General features: G+C 39.2%; 1 protein-coding gene across 1 annotated transcript in view; it reads right to left on the reverse strand.

Moving 5' to 3' along the window:
• Positions 1 to 4117: 4117 nt before the first annotated feature.
• Positions 4118 to 26565, reverse strand: part of LOC145996791 (zonadhesin-like) — a 55457-nt gene continuing 33009 nt past the window's right edge. The window contains exons 15-17 of the mRNA XM_083133325.1: positions 25003 to 25185; positions 12421 to 12588; positions 4118 to 4229 (exon numbers count right to left, since the gene is read on the reverse strand). Coding sequence (XP_082989451.1) covers positions 4225 to 4229; positions 12421 to 12588; positions 25003 to 25185 — 356 coding nt within the window. The 3' untranslated portion in view covers positions 4118 to 4224. The remainder of the gene's footprint in view (positions 4230 to 12420; positions 12589 to 25002; positions 25186 to 26565) is intronic.

Consider the following 26565-nt stretch of genomic DNA (forward strand, 5'->3'; position numbering starts at 1 on the left):
AGTACTTTGCTTAACTAAGGTCTAAATCACCATCCCTGAGACCTTCTGTAAACAAACGGTCTCACCGATTCGATGCATCACTCCGCGTCAGCTGATCCATGACCGCAATCATCTGCTGTTACACTCATAGTTCGCCGCACCTATTCATTTTATATAAGAGCCTCTGAATGTGAGAACCCGTTCTCAAAACATCAGACGAATATGCAGCCGCATACATTGTTACTCTCCCGGTCATTCTCTCTTTCATAACCCTTAAAACTGCAGACACTGACACACCACTGCACTGGGATACCAACTTAACCACTTCATTTACTGGTTTCTCAGGATACTACTGACAGAACGTTACATAAATATTGAGTAGAATCTGTTTCTCACCCCTTTTCAAAGGCTCTCCTTGCTGGTGTTTTGAAAACAAGCTCGGAGAACACGGATACTTTCTCTCACGCATAGAACTCGGCATGTTATTTTTCTAAGGCTAAGTCAGGCAATATTACTAAGTTGCACTACTTCCTTGCTGTTCACATGATTATTTTTAGAAAATAACCAATGTTATAAAATATCATTATGTACACAAATCTCTAAGCTCATTGAAAGTTACAATGCATATTACTACAAAATGTTCACACTTATCTTGCCTTGCCATGTCACCAAGTTATTTTACGAAGTGCACTATATTTGGCGGAACAAAAATCGTTATTAGGATGCTTGTCAAAGTTTCCAACTGCAATAAATTTACGAACTTTTTGTCTTGTTTTGATCATCATCAATATATTTATTGGACTTACAGCAATGCATATGGCTGTTTATGCCCATTATATATTTTATTTACATAAGATACAATTTACATAAAATGTACAAACAAATTTCAAATACACTCCTATCTATATCATACTTAGAAATATACATTACCATGTTATATCATTTTGTCTAAAAAATGCAAGTAAAATATATTCAAAGAAAGAAGCCAAATTTATGGGCAATGATTACTGGTTCAAAGAGTTAACCATAAAGGTGAAGCAATAAGTAAAAAAAGAAAGAGCATTGGGTTTAAAGTGAGACGTCATTTGCGGCAGCGTATCCCATACTACAAATTTGCCATTGTTTTACCTTACGTAATGAATCCTGTAACATCGCTGGATTTTCGTGTGGATTATTTTACTTCTATGAGTTTGCAATGCTTTCTGCATGCAGGTGGTTTTGTTTACAGAAGGTGTCAGGGTTGGTGATTTGATATATACTATCTTCTTGATGTCAGTTGACTCATATTTAGTAACTTTAATGTAATTTTTGCACCTAAATATTTATAGTTTCAAACCGTGGCACTGATGCACCAGCTAGTTATGCCCTCTAGTTATAAATGAATGAATTTCCAGGGTGTGGTGTCCTGGAAATGCATGCAAATTCGGGGATGGACAATGGTCAGTAATAGTTTAAATGAATGAAAGAATTGGTTGGTGAAGTGAGTATATTTTGCGTTCGTGATTGGACACTTCTGAGTAAGTTGCAGATTTTTTCAATTCAATTAAAGATTTTTTATAGTAATTTTTACTAATTAGTAATAACTGTTATTGTACTGATAGTGTATCACAGTTATAGAGGTACTAATTGAACATTAGTATTTCCTGAATACTGAAAAATGTAAATATTACAATTTGAGAACCATGTACAAATTTTAGCTCTCGATTCAGGAAAGTTGCATCTTTGATGTCACGACATCTGCAACTTTTCCTACAAGAACATATTTATTCTTGAGTAGGTACCAAAAGGAAATAGATACACCCGCCGCAAAATTACTTCGGACCTCATGTGAAATCTGCCGTAGTAAGCGGTCTATCACTTTGTAGCCTTGTATCAGGGAATTGTTTCTGCATGAACAGATTATTATACAGTTCTGATGCAATAAAGCTTATATATTCTCACATTTTGACATTTTGATCCTAACTTTGGTTTTTATGGAAAACTTCACATTTTCAACTTTTTGACAAAATTTCACATTTTCCCCAGTTTTGTAACCAATTTAAATGTATGTCATTTTCGATATTTTTATGCATAATTAGCCTCTGGAAACATTTAATCTGTTAAAATTTTGTATGATGATTATTAATTGTACTCTTCGAAAGTGGCCGTGGTTGCTCAGTCGGTAACGCGTCTGACTACCATGCTAAAGGTCCCGGGTTCGATCCCTGGCCGGTTCAAATCTGGGAACGTTTCTAACGATGGAAGCTGCCCTGGCACCCACCCAGCGTCGAATAATATGGGTACCTGGGGGGTAAAGGTGGTCAGGGGCGTGATGCTGATCACACCCCCACTCATGACCGGATCAAGAAAGTGTGGGGCGTTACCCCCACACCCCCTATATGCCTTCGTGGCATGGTGCTATGCACAGGGGAGCACTTTACCTTTTTTTTTTTTTTTTTTACTTTTTACTCCTCGAAAGTGCCACGTGTCAATCACATATAAAATTATAAATACATATTACATTATAAATATATACAAATTAAAGTTATATAAATATATTATATATATATATTTGCTTCAACCACCAACATTCTGAACCACGAGCTGCCACTGCTTCCATGCAGTGCACCTTGGATTGCATTTGGTAGACTAGTGAGCCTCTGGCGTTTGGGGTGTAAGGTGTGCAAGTGGTCACCTTATGAAAAAGTACCAAAAAGTCAACGCCATGTAATTGCAATGTTGCAGGCCAACCTGGCTCTGGCGCCTAGACCGGTATAACTCTGTGTGGCTTGTTGTGCTTGTGTCGTCCATGTGTTAGTGATTTTCTCTTCATCTGCTTCATTATCATTGTTTAAGTAAAGGGGATTATCCCTGTATTGTGTGACAGGCACAAATAACCTATCAGTCCAGTATAAAATATTCAACAAAACTTTTTCTAGATGAACAAATTTTGTTGAAATATTAATAAAACACACAGAAAAGACGTATTTCCAATTTTATTACAAAAATTACACCATGGTGTAAAAGACATAAATATAGGATAACAACATCAAGTCTGTCATTATCAACACCCAAATTGCCATTTCGATTTTCAAGAAATACTTTGATTACACCATAATTACACAATTCATGTTAGAGTTATTAGCAGTGAGGTGAGGAGTTTAACAAAGGATGTCTGTAGCTGTTTGTCACCTTAAATATTCAGTTTTTTCAATGACATTTCAATCCTTTTATTAATGAATGGGGAAATGGTTACATTGCGCGTTTGGCAATACAATGATTTAGATAAACATTTAGGCTATTAACTTATTAGCCTATGGCCGATTTGTATTTCATCTTCAATTTTGTTGGTGTATTTCTTTATGTACAAACAACACACTATCACAGGTCTGTAAATTGTTGGGTTATAAAAAATAGTCTTAACACCCAAGACGAGCACTACACAGTAGAGGAGAAGGTCTAAATATGGGCGAAGGTTTAAATATGGGCTTTGAAGTTATCAGCGCTGCTGCGTGTTGCAGCCTGGCAGAGACTATTGGAACTGGTTATCTGTCGAGCACAAAGATTGCGGTGCCAATTTGCAAGAGAAAGTGGTGGTTAGTTTCGACCTTGGACGCTGTTATAGAATTGCAACCTCCGAAAACTTTTTAAAGATGTACCACAGAGATCGAAAATAAATTGAAGAAAAATAGAGTGATGGTCTAAATATGGGCTATGACATGAGGTCTAATGTTGAGATCACATTTTCAACAAATATCTGGATGTTTTTCTTAATTTCGATTTTTCCATTCCGTGTGATATTCAAAACAACAGATTATTCATAAATATGAAGTTTATAATGTTTTAGCGATAAATGACTGTTTTCTTTTATTTTAATTGCTTTTTGTGATATTGCCACTAGTAGCCCATATTTAGACCACAATTTTGAAATGCATCATTTTACCAGTTTTTGGAAATTGCTTTTTTTTAAAAAAAAATGGAGACCTTCTATACTTTAGCATGCTATTACATTTAAGTATATATTTCATAGATATGCATTATAAAGACAGGTGCTTGATATATTAATTTTTTCTCCGAATATGACCAACATAAAAAGGGGCCCATATATAGACCTTTTCCTCTAAGCACTAGATATTTCTTCAGTTCAAGCAAGGGCCCAGTTTTCATCTGTTTTTTTTTTTCCCCCCAGAACATTTAGCCATAATTCCGAGTCAGGTAACAATTCAACCAGCCTTCTGGATAGGTGCAGCATAAATAGGTTTTCCCTTATTCTGAAATTAAGAGAAAAAGGTGATAAAATACATCTTGATGATTCATGGCGATGGGTTATAAAATATATTCTTCAAGGTAACATGATGGTATTAGTTCTTTAAGAGTTTCCGGGTACTCTAAAACTGGAAAACCTTCGTGGAACTAACCTCGTTAGTGACAGTGTTTGTGTATTTCGAAAAGGTGAAATCTGATCGCATTTGCTGGTAGAAGACCTACATTTACTGTCAGGGTAATTCTCTAAACGAATATTTGTGCTGTTCTTGTGCGTGTTGAGTTCGCGAATTATTCTGTTTTTAGTTCATATTTAACTAAGGCCGAGTCTGCTGCCACGCACGTTCCAGCAGTAAGAATAAGCGTCAAATTTGCTCCTGCCACGTAATTCGTCTGCTAAAAGGATGTTCCAAATCTTAAGAACACATGAAGACGAGAAAAATGCAAGTTTATGATTAATGGGAATGAATGTACAGGTAATTTAGAACCTTTTTCGTTAGATAGCATTTAGCGATATTATTTTAATGCTAACGGAACCTAACCTAACTACGAGAGCATTTAGGTTTATTATTAGAATAATGCTAAGGGACCTAATCTTAAAATATTTCTGTGAAAGTAATCGCTACAACTTCACAGTATGTGTTACAGACGTAATTGCATACATAACATGATGAAATCACGATAAAAACAAAGACCGAGTTTGCTGCCACGCGCATCTCTTTTGAGGCTCCAGCAGATACTACCTTTAACTAAAGAGTCTTGGCCTTTTATTATTATCAGACGCAACTAGTTTGAGTGTTGATGCTCCATTTCAGCCATAGCTTCTAAGCGAAGATATTGGTCGTGGTATAAAATATATACACATTATATATACATACACACACATACATACATACATACATACATAATATAACCAGTGGCGCAACAGCCCATTGAGGGCCTGGGCCTACCTACCGACCTTCCCACTCAGTTACCCGAGGTGGGGGATCATCCAACCTGTTACGGGGTGACGTGGTCAGCACTACGAACCCGCAGGCGTTGTTGTAGGTTTCCATGACGGGGTTACGCTACTCATTCGTAGATCCCCAATTTCATCACTATGGCGTGTGGTCACTGGTCCCAATGTTACAGGCAAGCGAGGCCCTGGCACCTGAACTCAGCCAGTATTATCGTCTGTTGGGCTTTTTTTGTGACGTCCATGTTTCTGATTGTCTCTTCGTACATTTCATCCCGATCGCCGCGATTAGCCAAAAATGACAAATGCAACCTCAAATAACCTATAGATCGTATCGCGCCATAGGCGTGAGTCGAACCTAGGACCCGGGCATCATAAATAAATAAGCTAATCATGTTATAAAAAGGGTCCCGCTAAAGTATTGAAAAAGAGCTTCTTAAAAGCTAATTACGACAGCGACCTTCAGGGAAGTTGGAAAACAACCGCTGACATTGCATTAGGCCGACACAGTTTGAAAATCAGGAAATCAGTGTTTTTCCTCAGATTCGCCGTTGCCAAAGGATGCGATCGAGTTAACCGTGTTATGGCCGTGTGCACGAACGAAGATCAAATTTTAAACTCGGATCGGAAAAGGATCACTGGAAAATTCCATTGCACGAAGACGGTTCAACACTTGATCGCGATCTAGGAACATCAAAACGAGTTTATCTTCTGAACGGCCATTCGTTTGGTGGCCGATCCTGGGCCGCGTCCGAATCGGCAGCAGATGTCACCTAGAGCACCGTTCCATCCGGGGACTCAGCCAACCTCCCTTGTCCGAATTCGCGACAGACGTGGAGTCGGAGGGGAGAGCAGAGAGGAGCGACAGATGCACGCTTGAACTCGCTGTTACGCTGGGCTTGGCAGCCATATTCTAACTTTCACTTTGTACAGACAACATTTACCGATTGGAGGATGTAAAACTCAGTTATACATTAACATTTTATCGATAATACTGAATGCAGAAAAATTGTAAATGATGATATAACGTGTTACATTTTTAATATGATTAGTAAATAGGTGGAAATCATTGTCATGTTTGTTTGGCGTCTGTCTTCTGCTTCCGTGCGATGCGCCTGCGCCCCAGAGCGCGGTGGGTGAAATTCGAGCTGACACCTGGCGGGAAAAGTGACAACCGTACTACAAGGGGACATGCAGATTCGGACGACTTGGACGTGACTTCGACGGGACGCGAGAGCAACGGGAGAGAACTGGACGGAGCGCTTGCCAATCCGGACACGGCCCTGGTTCACGATACTGACGCTTCAACCGCAGGCAGTTGTTTTTTAATATAAAAAGAGCGGAAAGTGATATCGAGGGCGTGCAAACGCTAGAGATGTTGGATGTACAATGCTGATAATTCGAGAGTTGTGTAAAGTAAACTAAAAACTGCCAAAATAATAATAATAATTTGTGGTTCTGTGGTGCAAAGTCGAAATGTTTCTAAATACTGTACTTTCTATCCCAGAACACAAAACATGTGCAAGTGCAAGGTAAATTAGAACCAGTGATGTGCCGTAGACTATAAGTTTACGTCTACATGCGTTGTCTACACGTAATCTACGCGTAGATTACATTAGGTTGTAGTTTACATAGACTACGTAGACAATATAAAGTGCATTAAAATTAATTTTCAAGGCTTTCATGAAAGGAAAGTGACATTTTCAACTATATTGGTTCCTAACGAAACGAAAAGAATCCTATTTACAACAAAATTTCTCTTCTCTTCTATTATCAACTATGGAAGAAGATAAATAGTATGCAAAAAACAACAACAGATGGCAGTCGTGAAGCAAGAGCGGTCCTTTTCCCATAAAACACTAGAATATTTCCTATATTAGGCAGCGGCGTGCATTCGGGATACGCAAGGTACGCACTGCGTACCCACAACACAGTAAGAAAAATAAACATTTTTTCGTCTTCCCCGAACATGAAAATTCAACAATTATCGCTCCGAAAGCAGTTCCACTGCAAGAAATTCCGATTTCCACACGAACACGCTGCTGCCTTCCTGAAGGCAGTCCCGAATGATCCCGATTGTGACTTCGGCACGCGTTCCTGCCGATTTCCGCAGAAAGACGCTGTTTCTTCTGCTTGGTACCCTAGAAATTCGGAAGGTAACCCCATTGACTCATATCAGCCCCGACCACGTGTTTGGGTCTGCCCGCGCTTACCCCCTCTCTCACTTCTTTCCCGGTTCTAAGCATCGAGGGTACCCAAGATTTTGACAGCGTATGCAGTGTTGACAGTAGTCAACATATATTTTTTTTCTGGAATGCTTAGCTTACTAGCATTTAGCAGCCACGCGTAGATAGATAGATCACTGTTGGGTTGCAATAAAAATACATTATAAAAAGTGATACAGGAATCAGAGAGGAGGGCAAGAATATGTAGTGGTGGAAGATCATATTTAATATACGCGTAAACTATCACATATAAAATATTTATGTGAGGTTAAAGTTACACTAGCAAGTTTTTTTTTCGTATAGGGAGGTGAGGACCAGAATGGACTGTCACTGTGTCGACGGGAAAATATGTGAACAATTCGCAAGTTTCGCACAATTATCAGAGTATGAGAGTATCTGTTCATCTCCTTTCGGGATAAACATTTCCTTTGAGTTCCATAGCATGGGTGTTGATTGTTGACCCGACGATATGAATGAATGATAAAAGAAAAACATCATAAAACACAATGCTTACAATGGGATTCGAATGAGCCCCCTCCCTCCCGCCAGACATTGCAAAGTGATGTACGGTAGTTTAGCTTTTGAAGTGTTCTGGGATGTATGCTGACGTATTTTCTACTTGTCCTTAATTATCTCCCTTCTACAAAATACTTTGTCGATTGGCAACTCCGATTCATTCGTCCACAAGAATGCGTGGTTTTCGGGCATAGCGGACCGGACACACTGTACCGTGGGAGGTTGACTTTTGCTTTCTTCTGTCGTGTGAAATTTGCAGCGAGTTTTTCGTTCATATTATTTACATTACAGGATCTCTATTGTTTGTCGGTGCTGTGAAGTGATAAAATAGGGGGACCGGGAGTTATTGATGACATTCTGGAGAAGGGATTTTCGGAATTTACGAAACAAGTATAAACAATCCGAAATGGAAGGTCTGTTCCTGAGTTGGAAGAATTGTTTCAGGCAGGAGTTGTGAAGGATGGTAAGCAGTATATTAGGCATTTTGATTTTTGAGAAGAAGAAAAAATATCTCTACAGAGTGATTGACTGAGTATAAAAACAGTGAAACTTTATTGTTGGCCTTATTCGTTGGTTTCCTCTGCAAAAGGTGTTCTGAAATAGTAGAGGATACTGAAATTTATCAAATTTATTACATGAGATTGGAAAGGAAAATGATTATGCCATTTCCTTCCCGTTCAATGTTCATCGCACTGCATGAAGGAAATAATCGAAGTTGAATTGTTGGACTCTACGTAGCTACTATCAGAATATATTTGCGAATATAAAATATCATACATATATTTTACGTCGTTACATTTGGATATTGATGCAAGGATGAGAAATTTCCCATTATAAAATTGTAGAAAGAAGTTATTTTCTGAATAACATGATGGCCAGGGAGGGGGGGGGTTTCTGGCCCCCATAATGTATTTCGGTTGGCTCATGTTGCGTACCCTAGTTTAAATGTCACGGCACGCCACTGATATTAGGTTTCTTCCTAGGTGAGGAATTGTTCGAATTTGGAAGAAAGAGTACGAAAAGTTCTCTTCACACATTAGCAACTGATGTGCAGTATAATTTTATTTTAATTTCACGGCGCCCTTTGTTAAGTTATCACCTTTCGCCATGTTGTTTACATAGATTACCTAATCTACGTGTATAAAATAGTCTACGTGTAGAATGTAGACTATCGTTGTTTACGCGTAGACGCACATCACTGATTAGAACAGAGCAATGTTACGATATTGCTACATGGTGTTGCTACACGACATGACAATATAAATATATAAGAATTAAGAAATGAAAAATTCAAATACTTACCACAATACAGTAATAATAATAATAAAATATCTTTATTGAGCGGGCGAGTTTCAGCGTACGCTGAAACTCGCCCGCTCAATAAAGATATATTATTATTATTATTACTGTATTGTGGTAAGTATTTGAATTTTTCATTTCTTAATTCTTATATATTTATATTGTCATGTGTAGCAACAACATGTAGCAATATCGTAACATTGCTCTGTTCTAATTTACCTTGGACTTGCACATGTTTTGTGTTCTGGGATAGAAAGAACATTTCGACTTTGCACCACAGAACCACAAATTATTATTATTATTTTGGCAGTTTTTAGTTTACTTTACACAACTCTCGAATTATCAGCATTGTACACCCAACAACTCTAGCGTTTGCACGCCATCGATATCACTTTCCGCTCTTTTTATATTCAAAAACAACTGCCTGCAGTCGAAGCGTCAGTATCGTGAACCATGATCGGCCACCAAAACGGTGGTGAATGGCCGTTCAGAAGATAAACTCGTTTTGATGTTCCTAGATCGCGATCAAGTGTTGAACCGTCTTCGTGCAATGGAATTTTCCAGTGATCCTTTCCCGATCCGAGTTTAAAATTTGATCTTCGTTCGTGCACACGGCCATCAGTTGAACCCCCACAGGACAGCTCTTGCCATTGTGAAAGCTTCGTGCGGGAGCAGAAGCTCGAGGAGGGTATAGGACAAAATACATGGAAGGTGAGATTTGCAGAACCTATGTTCAACCCAACGGTCATGCGCAGTTCGTTCTCTCGCAGAAGCCGCGGGACAAGGCTCCGTTCTCGCTGCTTCCTCCCTTCCAGTGTTGCTGTGTGCGGTTCAAGTTTGAAGCGCACACATTACATATTCAATCTTCTCTTTGTATCATTTTTGTACCGAACTTCTTGGAATAAATGCAAGATTGTGGCAGAGATGGATGAGTGGAAACAAATAAAAGCTGGAATTAGATGCAATGAATTAAAATAAAGGATATACACTACCAAAACAGCTCGTGCATGCATTCAGAGGTTTTTCCTTAAAGGTGGAAACACTTCGGGTTCGCGAAAGAGAAAGAATGGCGCGAAGACGAGACTCGCTGTCGCTCGGTGTCAAAGTCTCAAGTTCGTTAGTTTTTGAAGTGCTTGGATACTTGTTGGAAAGTATTAAGTGATGCTGCGAGTGAAGCGAGGGATGGACTTTAACTAGGTTATGTCATTTGATGCAGTGTAGGCGTTGCTGTCCGCGCAAGTAAGAAATGACCGATAGAAATGCACATAATTAACGTAAACAAACTTCCTTGTCCACTGAAAAAAAGCGTGTGCTGGTCGACCAGCCCCAAATTTGAACAAACCTGTCGCGTATCAATGAAAGGGTCTCAGGTTCGATTTCTAGTATGCACATGCCATTAGTTGCCATTTCCCTTTAATAAATGTAGGACCAGTTCTGATTAGTCGGCATGGACGTCCGGAAGGGGAAAAGGGGGCCGCCCCCATGGAAATTGAATGTAAACCAAAAATTATATATTACAGGCATATAATTTAATTTCAGTCACAGTAATTTTTGGTAATCATTATAAAAGCGTTGCAGTAACTTCAGACTGAAGGAGTGTTTTTTGCTCCTCCTGGGGAAAAAATATATTACTTGCCCCTACTTGAGGACGTCCATGATATTCCAACAAAACTCAACTTTTTTCATAAAGGCACAATTTATTGTAGTTTCAGCCCTAAATTTATTCGCACACCCCTAATACAAAACCTTATACTCCCAGATAAAAAAAAAATTCTGGACAATTCTTTTAAGCCCTCCCTCCCCTCATCCTTTTGTTAGGCGAAGGAAGTCTATTTTGCGGAATCTGAATATATGTCACATGACTTCAGTGAACCCCCGGGTAAATAATGCACGAGCCGCGCCTGGTTCTAATTTACCTTGGACTTGCACATGTTTTGTGTTCTGGGATAGAAAGTACAGTATTTAGAAACATTTCGACTTTTCACCACAGAACCACAAATTATTATTATTATTTTGGCAGTTTTTAGTTTACTTTACACAACTCTCGAATTATCAGCATCTCTAGCGTTTGCACGCCCTCGATATCACTTTCCGCTCTTTTTATATTCAAAAACAACTGCCTGCAGTCGAAGCGTCAGTATCGTGAACCATGATCGGCCACCAAAACGGTGGCGAATGGCCGTTCAGAAGATAAACTCGTTTTGATGTTCCTAGATCGCGATCGAGTGTTGAACCGTCTTCGTGCAATGGAATTTTCCAGTCATCCTTTCCCGATCCGAGTTTAAAATTTGATCTTCGTTCGTGCACACGGCCATTAGTTCTCTTCTGTTTTCCGTCAGATGAAGTAGTTTCAAAAGAACTTAGTTTCTAGTTGCTTTCAGTTTACGTTGAATCCAGTTATCGCGAGAGATCTCCACATGCATCATAAGTTTAGGAAAATGAGCGAACGAACGATCGGGAAGTTAAAGTTTATCGTTTAGAATATCGGTCTACGAAAGTACAGAGTTTGGAGCCCGGAGTTGCTCCCTCGCCCGTTTTATTACAGAGTTGGGCTACATCGCAACGAGGACCAGCGGAGAAGAGATTGCAGCAGAACTACAGGTAAACGAACATTCCTTATGTCTTTCCTCACCCTGCCTGTTCAGTCAAAGGTAGTGTTTTTAAATAGATGTCAGTGTGTTCTTATTTCATGGGAATAGTCCTCTCGCAGTTTGAGTGTAGACGTAGCTCTTCAGAGCGACCCCCTTTTTCTTACAACGTTAGCAAGCGAGTGGCTAAAGGCTGTCATAGCCTATCAACGATCCCCCAAATATTTGGTCGTTAGACGAGATGAAACCATCAAAAACAGACTAACGAGACTCTGGCGTCTGGCTTTGGTCACTATAATCCGCTGTGAGGTCCGTTTGCTGTCCATTTGTGTTTGTGATTGTTCTTCCATCAGTTTCATCTTGTCATCATTCACCCTCATCTTCGCGATTATCCGAAAGTGGCAGAAAAAAGCGAAGTAAAATAAAGCAAATGAATCAATCTCATATTATATAACTGAAACTGGCGTGTCACATAATAATGCGGTGGGTACAATTAGTCCTTGTCATGAAACACCCATTTTATGTGTGCCTAATTGGACTTTTAATGGCATCACTGCTAGGTACGACCATGCTGATGGTCGAATCGAGATTTCAATGAATATTTTCATTCCCTTACCTGAAACGCATTCTCTCTTGGGAATGCAGATGTCCTCTGGAAGTTTCCGCACGAGTCCTCTCCTGCAGGCACAGTCAGGTTTGCACTCGTCACTGTTTGGTCTGGCGGAGTCACAAGAGGCTTCACAGATCCTGCCGCACTTGGAGAACACCTCATTGACTGAGCAGGCTGCGTTAAGAACATAAATAAATATTAGCCACTCTTAGTAACTGAATTACCTTTAAATTATTTTTTTCTCATACTTCACTTGTTCCGACTAAATATTCAAGGATACGACAAGTTTCACTCTTGCTACCAAACTATCCTCAAACAATACACTGATATAAAGTGTGACCTTTTCCAAAAACACCCAATGTCAACCTCTCTCCACGTAGTACACCCTGGACTGAAATTTACAAACTAGCGACGCTTTGGCGTCTGGACCCATGGCCAGTGTTGTCTCCTGGCCATGCGTTTTTGCGATTGCCCTTTCATCTATTTTCTCATTTCTTTTTATTCCCATCTTTGCGATTAGCGAAAAGTGGCACAAAAGCAAACTAATATATAACAAATCAATCAATCAAACATCTTCTCACCATTAAGGTCTAAGAGGTGACCTTTTGATAAGGCACCCAATTTTCAACCTCACTTATCACTGTTTTAGTTTCATTGCATTGACGGATATATATACGAAGTGCATTCAAGTTCTAAGGTCTCCTATTTTTTCTTCATTACTAGAAGCAGTTATAAACGTGAGAGTTGTTTGAAAAGAAGGACCAATTCTTGAAGGTTGATGAGGCCAGATGACAGAACGATACGGCCCATAGGAAGCTAGTGGCGCTATCTAACGACGGACATGTTTTTGATACTGGAAATGACATCTTTTACATCGAAAGAACAGCGTGTTATTATCCATTTTCTTCACCTGCGTGGAGTGACACCCATCGATATTCATCTTAAATTGACTGAGACATGCTGTGGTGGTGTCACGGACCTGAGCAATGTGCGTTCGTGGGTCCCATAGTTTAAGGAATGTCGAACGTCGTATGAAAACAAACCAAATGAGCCTCGCCCACGAATTAGCCGCCAGTTACTCCATTGCTGAGAAAAGGGATGTTTTGGGACAGCGAAGGCGTTATACTCACGCATTGCTATCCTAAGGGCACAACAATGATGGGTACAAGCTATGAAACTGATTTGAGGACCAAGTTGTTTCCAGCATTGCAAAAGAAATGGCCGGAAATGGCTGTAGCTGTGTTCTTTCATCAGGAGAACGCACCTCCTCATCGGGCGGCCATTGTTCAACCGCTCTTCATGGAAAACAAATTTGAAATGAATAACATGCTCCGTCCATTCTCCCCAGACTTTGCGCCTAGCGATCTTTGGCTTTTTCCAATGCTGAAGGACTTTCTCCAGGGCCGCACATTTTCCTCTCGTGCTGCTATTGCATCGGCAATTTTTCCAGTGGAGCAAGCAGACCCCTAAAGAAGCGTTCGCGGCGGCCATGAAATCATGGCGTCGACGTTGCGAAAAGTGTGTACGTCTAGAGGGAGACTTTATTGAGAAGTAAATGAAGTTTCATCTATGTTGTGTAAGTGGTTTATGAAAATAGAAAAAAATAGGAGACCTTAGAACTTGAATGCACCTCGTATATACAATGCAGCAACATAGAGGCACCATAACGAATAAATAAATTGCATCTGAAATGTGCCGCGCTTCTTTTCCTCCAAAGAATTGTGTTCATGCATTTAATACAAAACTGTTTAGCAGCAAGAGTCTGAAGTACTTAGTACTTATACCATCTCTCGCTGGAAATTTTCAATCCTATTACAGTCGCGGGCAAGAAAATTTTTGGATCCAAATTTTTGCAAACTGAAAACAATATTAATTTAATATGGCACAAAAATTCATGGAGCGCCATGGCATTATCTTTTACAATTTTCTTCATTTAGATCGTTCAACGTCCAGGGCTAAATCCCGCCACCCCTTAGCTACAGCTCGGAACTTGACAACACTGTGTGAAAGACAGAAACTGCGAGCAAGAAAATTTTACGAAATGTATTTTTATTTGTATAAAATTTGATATCGAGGGGGCCAATTCCCCTTTGTGCCACCCTGCAGGTGCTCTTGGCCGTCTGGAAGAAATAATGCAAGAATGACGTGAAAACTAATTCCATCTTGAATATCATTTTGTCCTGCTTCTCTTAGATTCTACTAGTCTTGCTTTCTGTTACCTCAATGTTTGTACCCCTAGAATTGATTTCCATCCAAGGTTTGGGAAGGGGTAATGCTCATTGCCCCCCTTGGGTTGCGCCACTGCACCCCCTTTCTCCGTAGTTGCTTTGAACTTTAATCGGCTTGAAAATACTTTTTAAGAGTATAATATCGTTTAATAACAGCCATAAGATTTCTCTACACTAGGTGAAAGTGTAATAATGTAGGTGCATAAACGTCTGTAAGGGAGGCCACACCTTCCACTTAGAAATCGAATGTCAAGCTAAAAGTATATACGATTTCACACGTATAATTTGATTTCAGTCATAGTAATTTACATAAGTGGTGTGTTTTGAGGGGGCAACACTATTATCGGGGTAATATACCCCATGGAAAAATACCTTGCTAATCCCTCCGTTGAAAAATCTGAGGATATCCACGATTAGGGGGGGCAACTGCCCCCCTCCTGTGCGCACGGCTATGGTGAGCTCCCCTTTACAGCCTCAGTTCTTAACCTGTTTAAGTAGATTTGAGGACTAAAAGTGGTAAACGGTTTAAGTGCCAAAAGCGAAAGTGTTGGGAAATCGCATCGTCCAACACATCAGCCCGTAAGAACGTTCACACTAGTGCCTCTTTACACGCTCTTTGAACTACTTAGAGGGCTACCAGCCACACTTCACGTTTACCACATTATAAAGCATGGCACATTTCACAGTTTAACGTGGAAAACTGTGTTTGAATTATTGTGGCACTTACAGCGTTTACCAATTTTAGTCTTCATTTTTAGTCCTTCGAAACACATCTTGATTGTACACTTCGCAACTTCTTATTTGACCGCCCTGAAAAATTTCAAAGTCCGGAATTCGTAAATTTGGCAGCATAGCGCTTCAGAGCCAACTAAGAGTAGCCAACTTTGCAACATTTCTTCTTCCTGAATGAAAACGCTCGTGAATTTTTTTTTCATTCTTTCACATTCCATAAAGTAAAGATACCCTAAAGCACTAATGAAATACATGAGTAGACAAAAAAATGGTAAGTAGAAATACGAATGTTGAAAATATTTCAAGATTCCTCGCTCTGAATTTGAAAAGAGGTAAATTTATGTGCATTTTGAAACACTGAACAAGTTCTCATCCACTTGGGAAGAATTGCCGTCACATTTGAATGCAAGGAGGCAAATTCATGATGATTTTATACGAAATTTTTATGAAAGATACCTTGCACAACACCAAACGATTCTGCAAAGTGTCTCTTTTCCTTGGTTATTGGCGAAAAATGGTTCGAAACTCCGGCACAAGGTTTCTTCAACTGAGATCAACGTGCTTTACTGAGGTTTTCGTTAGAAATCTCCTGGAGTAGTTGGTTAGATGACAACACTTTTCATTTTTTACTGTTTTCGTCAAGATCGAAACATCGTAGGTTCAAATCCCACCCCTTCCTGATTATGTTTTCTTTTTTATTTACCGAATACGAAGTGTTGTAATAACGTAATATAAGATTATATGATATTACTGTAAATATTTATGCGATGCATACTCAGTGGCGGCGATTGAGTTCCAAAACTGATGGGGCAAGGTGTCAAAACTGGGGGTTTCCCTTGGGAGATAAGGTTTAGCATAGTGGAAGGGCAACTGTTCCTCTACCGCCCCCCCCCCCCCCCCCGTCTAATCGTTGCCACTGTGCATGCCTCAAGTAATATTTCTACTAATGTTCTTAAACTTTCAGTGATTGGCAGGATGTAGGAAAAACTTATCCTTTCATTCAGCTGTCATAAGTTATGTTAACACATACGCGTATTTAAGAACTTATATGTCATTAATATCTGTTCTTAAACAGGATGTTGTAATCAAGGGGTCCCGGGCTCAACACCCGGTGGAGGCACGTTGCTTCGGATTCTAGTTTAAAATATAGATCCAGTACCGAATAGTCTGTCTGTGCAGCAAGTAGACTTAAAACAACAATAGAGAAACATATACAAATCAGCGGCGTATACTCTGGGTCATCTAGGTAATAGCAGATGACCCGGCTGTATTTCTTTTTTTTTAAAAAAAAAATGTATATATATACACATTTCTTCCCAATTTTCTTCCAAACCAATTTCGATGCATACATTTCCTTGCTTCCAGCGCGCGAATACTTCCAATCGTTTGCCGCCGAATGTCCGGGAACCTTTCTCCAGCCGGTGGAATGTCTACAGGGAATCTCACCCTGACGTCATTCCTCCCGCTTCCCTTGCAACCCTTGGCGAGGAGAAAGGAAAGAGGGGGAGGAAACATTGCTTTTCAGGCGCGGTGATTCCGTGCCCAGGGTAAGCTCCTTCTTGTGAGAGTCCACCGGTCGCACTCTCAACCTTCAGAGCCTCTCCATTCCCTCCGCTGAATAGGGAAAACATACCCGGTAGAGTGCGAAGAACAGGAAAACTGAATAACATGGGCAAACCAATGCTATGCTAATTTTCACTTTACATTTGCTTCTGTCTTGCTGATTTCTGTTACTTGAACATAAATTTATCAAAAGGGAAAAACTTAAATATTGAAGATGAAGCAAACTGAATTAAAATTCAAAGCTTAAGAAATTAAAGCACCTATTTGCTGACTCCCCCCAATCCTTGTATTTACAAAAATAGTGATTGTTTCTCCTCTCTAATCTTCAAAAGCAGCGAGAATACTTCTTTCATGGAACTGAATATTTGTTTAAAGGGAAAGATATGAAAAATAAATGATATAACATAACCCACAGCTCTACAGCACCTTGAAGGGCCTTGGCTTACCTACCGACTGCTGGTCTCCCTCCCACACTGTTCCGCCGTCACCTTGTTGGAGCGTGGAGTTCTTAGACCAGTAAAGGGGGACGGGTGATCAGCCCGACGAACCCCCAGCCGTTTACTGTAGGTCTTCTCGACCGGGTTACGCTCACTCACTCGGAGCTTCCCAATTTCCTCACGATGGTGGGTTGCCACCGGCCCTATACGTAGGCCGAATAAATTCCGACCAGAGCCGGATTCGAACCTACGCCGTCCCAAATAAATTATATATATTAGTTAATTTAAGTTGCTATATTCCGCCTGTTTAGATTAATAGTGATGAAGATGAACGAATTAAACATAAACGAAAAAAACACATCAGGCACGTAACCAGGTGGAGGACTCGGGGGGGCTGAAACCCCCCCTCCCCGAAATCCTACAAATATCTAATTTAAAAAGTGTATAGTGATAATTAATTTTACTTCATTAGCAGGATTAAACACTTTGCATAATACGTTGTAATAATCTGAGATTCATCTTCAGGACTTCTAACCCCACTGTTTCAACTTTATGTGGCGGCTGCTAATAAGGGATGATCCCCATCCCGAAATAAAATTCTGGCTCTGACCTGCAATGATTCGAACTTTTAAAAACCTGTCATTTCGAGCTCGGAAAGGGATTTTTTTTTATCATTCATAGGGAATTTCTTTCTGAGCCAGGAGCACAACAACAGAAGTTTGGCGCGTGAAACTGAATGCGTGTAGTCGTTGGCTTCGTGTTTATTATTTATTAAGGTGTTAGTGTTTGTCGTGATAGTGCTGTGTTAAAGGGTAATGGATGTGATACAAGATTTGCTGGTGAAACCTTTTGGAACAAGATCTTTTCAGGAGAAGTTGCAAATTGTTAATACAGGTAGGCCAGTGTCATCGCTTGAACTTATTTCTACACACAAAGACAAAAATCGGGAATATGTGAGGCATATTCGCAAGCAAATTATGACAAAACACCATGGTTGACAGGAAGTATAAGTGTTAATAAGCTTTGCATTTTTGTTGGCCGTGCTTACTTTTCGGGGCTGAAAAGAATGTATGGACGCGTGGCTGATACTGTAATCTTTGCAACACTTGTGTCAAACATGAAAAATCCAAAAGTCACATAACTTCCTTTGTTAAGCTGCAATCTTTCGCAATGACACGTATTGACGTGAACTGGACAAACAGCGTGCTTTGGATGTGGTACGGCACAAGTGATCGGGTCCTGGAGTAAGTTGAATTTTGCACTTAAATTAATATTGCGGGTTTTTATTTCACTAGTGCACGTCTTTCATTTTATATTTCACAGGCTGTTTTTTATAGCTTTATAATACTGTCTTGTTTTATTATTTGAAATTCTACACGTATAGTAAACTGCAATAACGAGAATTAATTGATTGTGATCGTAGCAATAAGACAAATATTCCGACACAATATTCCTAAATCCAATATGGAGCTTGACATAAATTGCACGGAAACTTTTGGAGTTTGAGGATCAAAAGGTCGGAGATTACCCACTCGTTAGAACCAGCATACACCACTGATACAAATAGAATGTTCTTTGCTTGGAAGTTACGAGTGAGTAGCGTAACCCGGTCATAAAAATCTTCTATAACGGCTGAGGGCTCGACGTGCTGACCCCACGTCACCTCATACCAGTTGAAGAACTCACACCTCTAGGTAGAATTGTGGGAAGGAGACTGGCAGTCGGGAGATAGGCCAAGGCCCTATATGCTCGTCAATACTCGTCAGAAATTCAATCAAATTCATTCAGCTGTGCGTCATAAGTTGTGTTAACACACATTATGAGTCAATAATAATAAGTTAAGAAATTGACAAGACGTTTCTGTACTGAAGGTAACTAGAGGTTGTTTTCTTGTAACGTCGTTACTGTGTCCAGCTCGGCATTGTGATTAAAATTACTCTATCTGCATGTTCACTTTCCTCTTACATAAGTTTTCCTTTCGCGAAAACATCGTTCCATAGTTTCCAGTTTCTCAATATATTTTTCTATGAAGTGTTGAATATAATTCTAGCCTGCTTTCCACAAGCTACACAACTTCTTCCTCTCTCTCTCTCTCTCTCTCTCTCTCTCTCTCTCTCTCTCTCTCTCTCTCTCTCTCTCTCTCTCTCTCTCTCACTCAGAGGTGCAATGTAACATAACTTAAGAAGGCCATTGTTGCACAAACGATAAACGAACATGTGTTAAATTCGGTAAGATCAGCAGGTAAGGGAAGCTCGATTTTAGCTGCAAATCAGTGCCTTCGGTACAGGAAAATCCCCAACAAAGCAAGGAAATAACTAATGAATGGTTATGCTTTACGATCTTTAGGGTTAAAAATAGATGATCTAAATCTTTAAAAGAAAACAGTTTTCCAGATAGAATAGGTGTATGCATGAATAGAAAACAAAAATTAAGATATTGTATTAGCTGTGGAGTTCATTCTGTTGTAGCTTTGTGGCACATCCGGTAAAGGCACCCATTTCCAGTTCCACTTGTGTCTTTGATTAGGGTTCGAGCCTCACTTCATCTGGATATTTTTATTTATATTGAGGCCTGTAAGACAATAATATATGAAAGGTTCCAAATTATTTCTTACACGAGTGTATTTTTTTTTTAATTTGTTAGTCCTGAAAAGGACTGTTTGGGAAAATTGGACATTTATTTAATATCTTGTCCAGTAGCCACCTGCATCTATGACATGTCTCAGGCGTCGAGGAACGGATTGCACAAGATGTCGAATATACCTGTGCGAAGTGCACACTTCATTCCAGGCATTGTTGACGTGGTCAAATAGTTCATCACTTCTGCGAGGTGGTGGATCGGGCCAGCTTTCTTTCAAACATCGAACGACCTCGGCCCACATATTTTCAATTGGGTTGATGTCGCATCCCATGGGTGGCCAGTCAATTAGATGTATGTCGTTTCGTTCAGAAAACCAACGCTGAACGATGGCTGAATCATGGATGGAGGAGTAGTCTTGCTGGAAGTCAATATTTCCCTCGGGATACAAAGCTCGCACGCCAGGAACCATAACATGCTCCAAAATGTGCACATACTGTATCCCGTTGAGACGTCCTTCTATGCGGTGTAGGTCACCTCCGCCACCGAGAGATATCCAACCCCAGACAGGCACGCTCACGCGTCCACGCCGACGTGAGTTAGCAAAAAAATGGGGATCAAATCGTTGTCCTTGACGCCGGTAGACCAGAACCGGACCATCATTTGCAGTAGAAAATACTTTCTCGTCTGAGAAGATTACTCTATCCCAAATCCTATCAATATTTTCTTCAGCAAATGCTAGCCTATCAGTTCTGTGTGCATCCGTCAAGACCTCCTTCTTTGCTGCCCTTCGTGCCCGTAAACCAGAAGCAGCCAGCCTCCGCCGAACTGTCTGTGGGCAACCAGGAAAATCGGCCCTTGCCTTGAGTTGAGTGGCTGACTGGAATGGATTGGCTTCACACTCCGCTATCAGCCGATCGTCTTGCACTGGTGTCGAAACACGGCCCCAGCTCTCGCGTCTTTTCCATGATGCCTCACCAGTTTCTTCGTATCGAGCCCACCACCTCCTTGCTGTCCGTGCTGGAACGCCATACTGCTCGCCAGCTAAACCAGGTGACAATCCAGCTCCCTCGATCAAACCGATCACTCTTTCTCTTGTGGATTTGTTGTAGTGCTCCATTCTTCGCGAGGTTGAAGAAAGAAATGTTGCATGCCTCTGTTTAGAGCGTAGTTCAAAGGAAATAAGGTCTTCTATTGGTATAGTTAATCACGTGATGCTGCAGTTGGTTCAAAGACGACTTCCAATTACATTCAGCCATGAAAAGTTTCGTACGAATTCATACCAGAAAAGGATGTCAAGAATAATAAAATAAATTTAACCATTATTTACAATTACATTACTTTCATTTAACAAATAAATAAAGAATAATTATGACAAATGTGCTACAACGAGTGCTCTTTACATCCATGTGTAAAAGTATTTGGTATTACTAAACACGCACACACGTTCGGAACATCTGTAGCGTAGTTGTAACGTTTCAGACAAGCATACATCTTCTTACGTTCATCTTTTCTCTTTGAGGTATTGGTTCAAACCCGGCTCAGCTTTCACGTTTTTTTTATGTAATACTTAGTAAAGTTTTTGTCACAATTTTTTCGTCCACAAAAAAAACAATAAAAACAATAATTAAACGATCTTCTCCCCAAAACAATAATTGCAACATCATATTTATTCACATAATAAATCTATTCCACTCATAAAATTGATTCCTTCGGGTCTTAATGCAACATCACCGAAACATTCAAGTTTCAATGTTCATGTTGGAAATTGAACAATAAACAGTTTTGGGGACACATTGCTTTATATAAAACCTCATGTTATTATAGAAATATACACAAGACGTCGAATGAAAGTATGCGTAAGGAATACTCTTGAAACTCTAGAGTTGTAATCATGCGATTTGTTTTTCATAGAGTAATCTGTTATATTCAAGGTTAATTATTTCAAATTTTTTGTATTCAGTAAATATCGTACTTCTGTGTTCACTTCAACAGAAAAGAAATTGAGCGGCTAGGATTTGAACCTGTGATCTTTCATTTTAGATAAAAAAAATACACGTCTTACCAACTGTTCTACAAGGAAATAGACAAAAAGTTTCCTAACATGGTTGCGGCAACAACCACCTGCCAGTGCTCCAAACATTTCTTTGCCACAGATTGTGGATAAGTTCCTCTCTACACAAATGCCCGGTATTTTGCAGTGTATTTTAGCTCAAATTTTGCCTAAACTCATGCGAACTTTGATGAAGAGGATTTACCGGGATATCAACGAGGTTATTTCTGGATAGGCTTCGGAGGTTTCGAGAGCTCTTTTATCTTCAGGGATTGAAGGGATGACGGATAACGTGCTTGTTACTGGCAAGCGTGGTCGTAACTGCGATTCCTCATGCTGCCGAATTTTATTTTCGGAAGGAGTATGGCATCGGACGTAAAATATATATATACTGTTCTTGGATGATCTCTCTGTGTATATCAGGAGGTGGCAGTAATGATGAAGCGTTTAGAATTTTCGGAAACTATTTCAATTATATTACTGAATCACGTGCCACGTGGAATGGCAGAATCAAGTAACGTATAAGCAAGTCTGAGGGTGGCTGTTTTGAATATTGCGAATTTGGTGGAAAGTTCGTTAGATATACTTTCTGTTGAAATAACAGTATTATTTTGTTGAAATTAGACAAGTATTTTGGATATAAAGCAGTGCCGAATTAATGATCATTCTCAAGTTTTGCATTTATTAGATGTCACGTAATATATAAATAGTTATTAGTAGATTTTTATCGCATCGGCCTCGGTCGCAAAAGGTATTTACTTACGTTTATTGGGGATTTATTATTAGATTTAGATGCATTGGAAGATCGAAGTGAGGGGAACAAGAACAGTCATTACTAAATAAACGACATCACATAACCAATCTTAGCGAATTGAATACATTAAACTCTCCCGTTCGTTACAAAAATTCAATACATCAATGTAGTGGATTATTTCCTATTATAATTGTGTGTGTTTGTGTGTTAGTATTTTGAAATAATTAATATTTTAGTTGTGGAGTGAAGAGCGTACACAATACTTATCTTAAATTCCATTACTTGATTGATGATTTGGTTTAATTTACTTCGCCTTTGTGACGTTTTTGGTTCATCGCGAAGATGAGAATGGGTGATGGGATGATGAAATTGATGAAGGAACACTTACAAAGAACACCCATGCCTGACCAGGATTCGAACCCAGGATTAAATACCATTACCTACAGCATCCTGAATGCATATATATTATATGTAAATTAGTCATAATGTGTGTTAACTCAGCTTATGACGAATAGCTAAAATACAAAAAGTTTTAACCTTAAATCCTGGCAAGCAACTGAATAAGCATTAACCTTCTTAGGGAGAAAATGTGCAGAAGAGACATCCCTTGAAGTGTGCATCGGATATTTTACAGTGTTGAAATATCAATTGTCTCTGTTTAGCACACACACACAAAAAAAAAAAATAGAGGGTGGGATTTGAACCCGCGACCTTTCCAGTATGTTGAAAAATATGGATACCAGCGTCTAACCAACTGCTCTACGTTAACTTAATGACAACATTCCCTTACAAACACGTAGATGTTTATGATAAAATCGATCTTCCTGTGTTCCAGCATGTTTTCTCCACAAGTCGTGAAATAAATGATTTCTTTTAGATCTGTTCGATATTGTGCAGGGCATTGTAAATAAAATGTCGCATAAACTCCTCAGAAATTTGCCTCTTTCTACTCAAACTTGATGGCGATTTACTCCAGGTGGAGAAAACCCCTGTTCAGTGTTTCAAACCTATGTGATATCAAGTCGAGCACGCAGAATTGTTACAATTTCGCACGATTCTCATTCTTATTCTTATTCAATTTACTATTTCAGTTTCAGTGTGTATTATATTAGCGATTGATAGTTTATAAGTTCATGGAATGTGCGAAATTGGAATCCTTTCACCGCAGCGTTTTTCGTCTAGTTGAATGACGAACTCAAAGTTGGCTACTCTCAGCTGGCGCTGAAGTGCAATGTTGCTAAGTTTACGATTTTCGGACTTAGAATTCTTTCGGGGCGGTCAAATAAGAAGTTGAGAAGTGTACCTACGGTAAGGGGCTTGGCTCCATATAAAGTGACGGGTGCAAATATCTTAAGTGCTGACGCACTCGCAATTTTTATTTCAATTTTAGCACCGTAAATCTTCATCTTCAACCAAAATGTGGCGAAGTAAAATAAATAAGATCAATCAGTAAATGAAACAAATTAATCCTTTCTTTCAAGTCTACCGACAATTAATTCCTCCCTAAAACTAGTCTTGTTGGTCTTAATCGGACGCCTTTTTTTGGTATCATTTATGTGAAAGATTTAAGCGTAAGTCCACCCAACTTGGCAAGGAAGTATTTAAGGGGAGGGGGGTCCAGACTCCCCCGAAAGACTTGATAAGTACTCAAATGAAATAATGAAAATAATAAAATAACTAAATTAAATAATTAAAATGTACTTGTTTAATCGAGGGTTATTTATTTCAGCCGAACTAATTGAAAGGCAAAGATTATATTTGTATCATACGACTTTAAATGACAGTACCAAAGAAGATTTATGCAAGATATGTTACTACTTACGATAATATGCATAAAATATTACCAATATCTTTACTTTTCGTCAAATAGATCTAACATCTTTTCTGATATTCAATAAATATTCAATTCTTTATCTATTTGACATTAATTTTCTTGCCAGGGCGGTAAACTATATGTATATATATGGTAAGCTATATGTAAACTAGATAATGAATACGTGCTGTTACATCACTATCCTTAACCCGTCTTTTTACCTATTCATGTAATAAAAATATAATATTATATAATTTGAATATTATAATTATTTTGAATTAATTTTATATAGTTATAATTCTTTTAATTTAAACATTATTATTATTATTATTATTATTATTATTTTGAGACACTTGGTTCGTACCCCCCCTCGAAATATATTTCTAGATACGTGCCTGCAACTTGGATAATTTTATATATACTCAACTCACATTGTGATATGGTGCATTCGCCCTCTGGAATGCAGGGACCACCTGCGTACTGGCGGATGAATCCTTCGTCGCAGAAGCAGCCCTCTCTGCAGCGCTGCCTGCATCCGGGTTTGGGTTCCGGCCTCTCGCACGTGACAATACAAGTAGGGCCACAGTCCGTGAATTTCTCGTGCGGTGGGCAAGCTGAAAAATGAATGGAATTGCTTATCATGACGTGCTTCCAGATTTGATCTGGTTTACCTAAAAAATTCTTATTTATTGTATATATTTAATATAGGGGAGGCGGGGGCTAGTTGCAACGCTTTTAAAATTTTCCACTTCAAAAAATTGTATAATTTTTGCTTTTCAACATTCGTCAACGAAACTTTGTAGTTGAAAGGCGGGATACATTTCACTTGCACAGAAAATTTGAGAACCTCGACACTCATGTACTTTTCTTGGAAATTTAAAATTTCTAAACACCTAACTTTTGTTGCAACTTGCCCCATATGCGGGGCAAGTTGCAGCAGTGGATGGGGCATATTGCAAGACATGGAGACCTAAATGAAAGCAAGAACGTAAATCTTAATTTATTTAACAAATGATACAAAAAACGATATGAATATTATGTTAGAAACTGTTCAACATATGCTGAAATTGTAACAATATTTTAAACTTCAAGTAGGCCTAGACCTAAATTTAACATATTTGTGGTTTACAAATGTAGATAAAGGAGTATACAAACAAACAAAAAAACACTTTAATTTGAGAAATAATGATGACAGACATAAAACGCATCTTCATTCACACATTTCTTGAAATGTGCCCACCCGTCACACACTATACACTGTACCCACTCCCTTCCATCATCTTCATATGCCTGTTGCAACTTACCCCTCACCCAGTTTACTTAACAAAAGGACGAAAATGTCTTCAACATGAATCTCATTGTAAACATGGCTGTTATTCTTTTACAGGTGAAAGTACATGTGTATCATTAATAGCAACATAGTCAACGACAGTTACTTGTCCTAGTCGCCAGTCACTTCAAAATAAATTCTTCAAATTTTACTCACCTGGTCTGAAAACAGTAATTCTTATTTCCTGTAACTGTTATCAGCTCGCGTGCACCAACAATCTAGAACGTTTCTTCCTCCACAAAATTCGCATGCGCGAAGGGCAAGTTCGTTCTCGTAACTCTTCACGTTTAGGAGATATTAAGAGTGTTGCAACCTATCCCTGTTGCAACTAGCCCCCGCTTCCCCTACACCCCGTCTAGATCAAGTAGATATAATAGAAATAGAACACCAATACAGGTTTGCAAATAAAATAAAAACAGAAGTCCGACAACTTCAAATTTTCCGTCAATTTCTATATTCTTCATTGAATTTCCCTTTTTACTTAAAATTGGGCCTAGATTTCTTTGTACCATTTCATCTGATCACCTTTCTTCCTCATCGTCGCGATTAGCCAAAAATTGCAAAAAAGCGAAATAAAAGAAAACAAATCAATCAACCACAATAATCACATGTATGCTGTGGGGTTGATTTCTCTGATGACACAAACAAGGAGCATTGCTTTCGT

This window comes from Lepisma saccharinum, chromosome 13 (genome assembly GCF_977018435.1).
Source record: "Lepisma saccharinum chromosome 13, izLepSacc3.1, whole genome shotgun sequence".
Lineage (NCBI taxonomy): Eukaryota > Metazoa > Arthropoda > Insecta > Zygentoma > Lepismatidae > Lepisma > Lepisma saccharinum.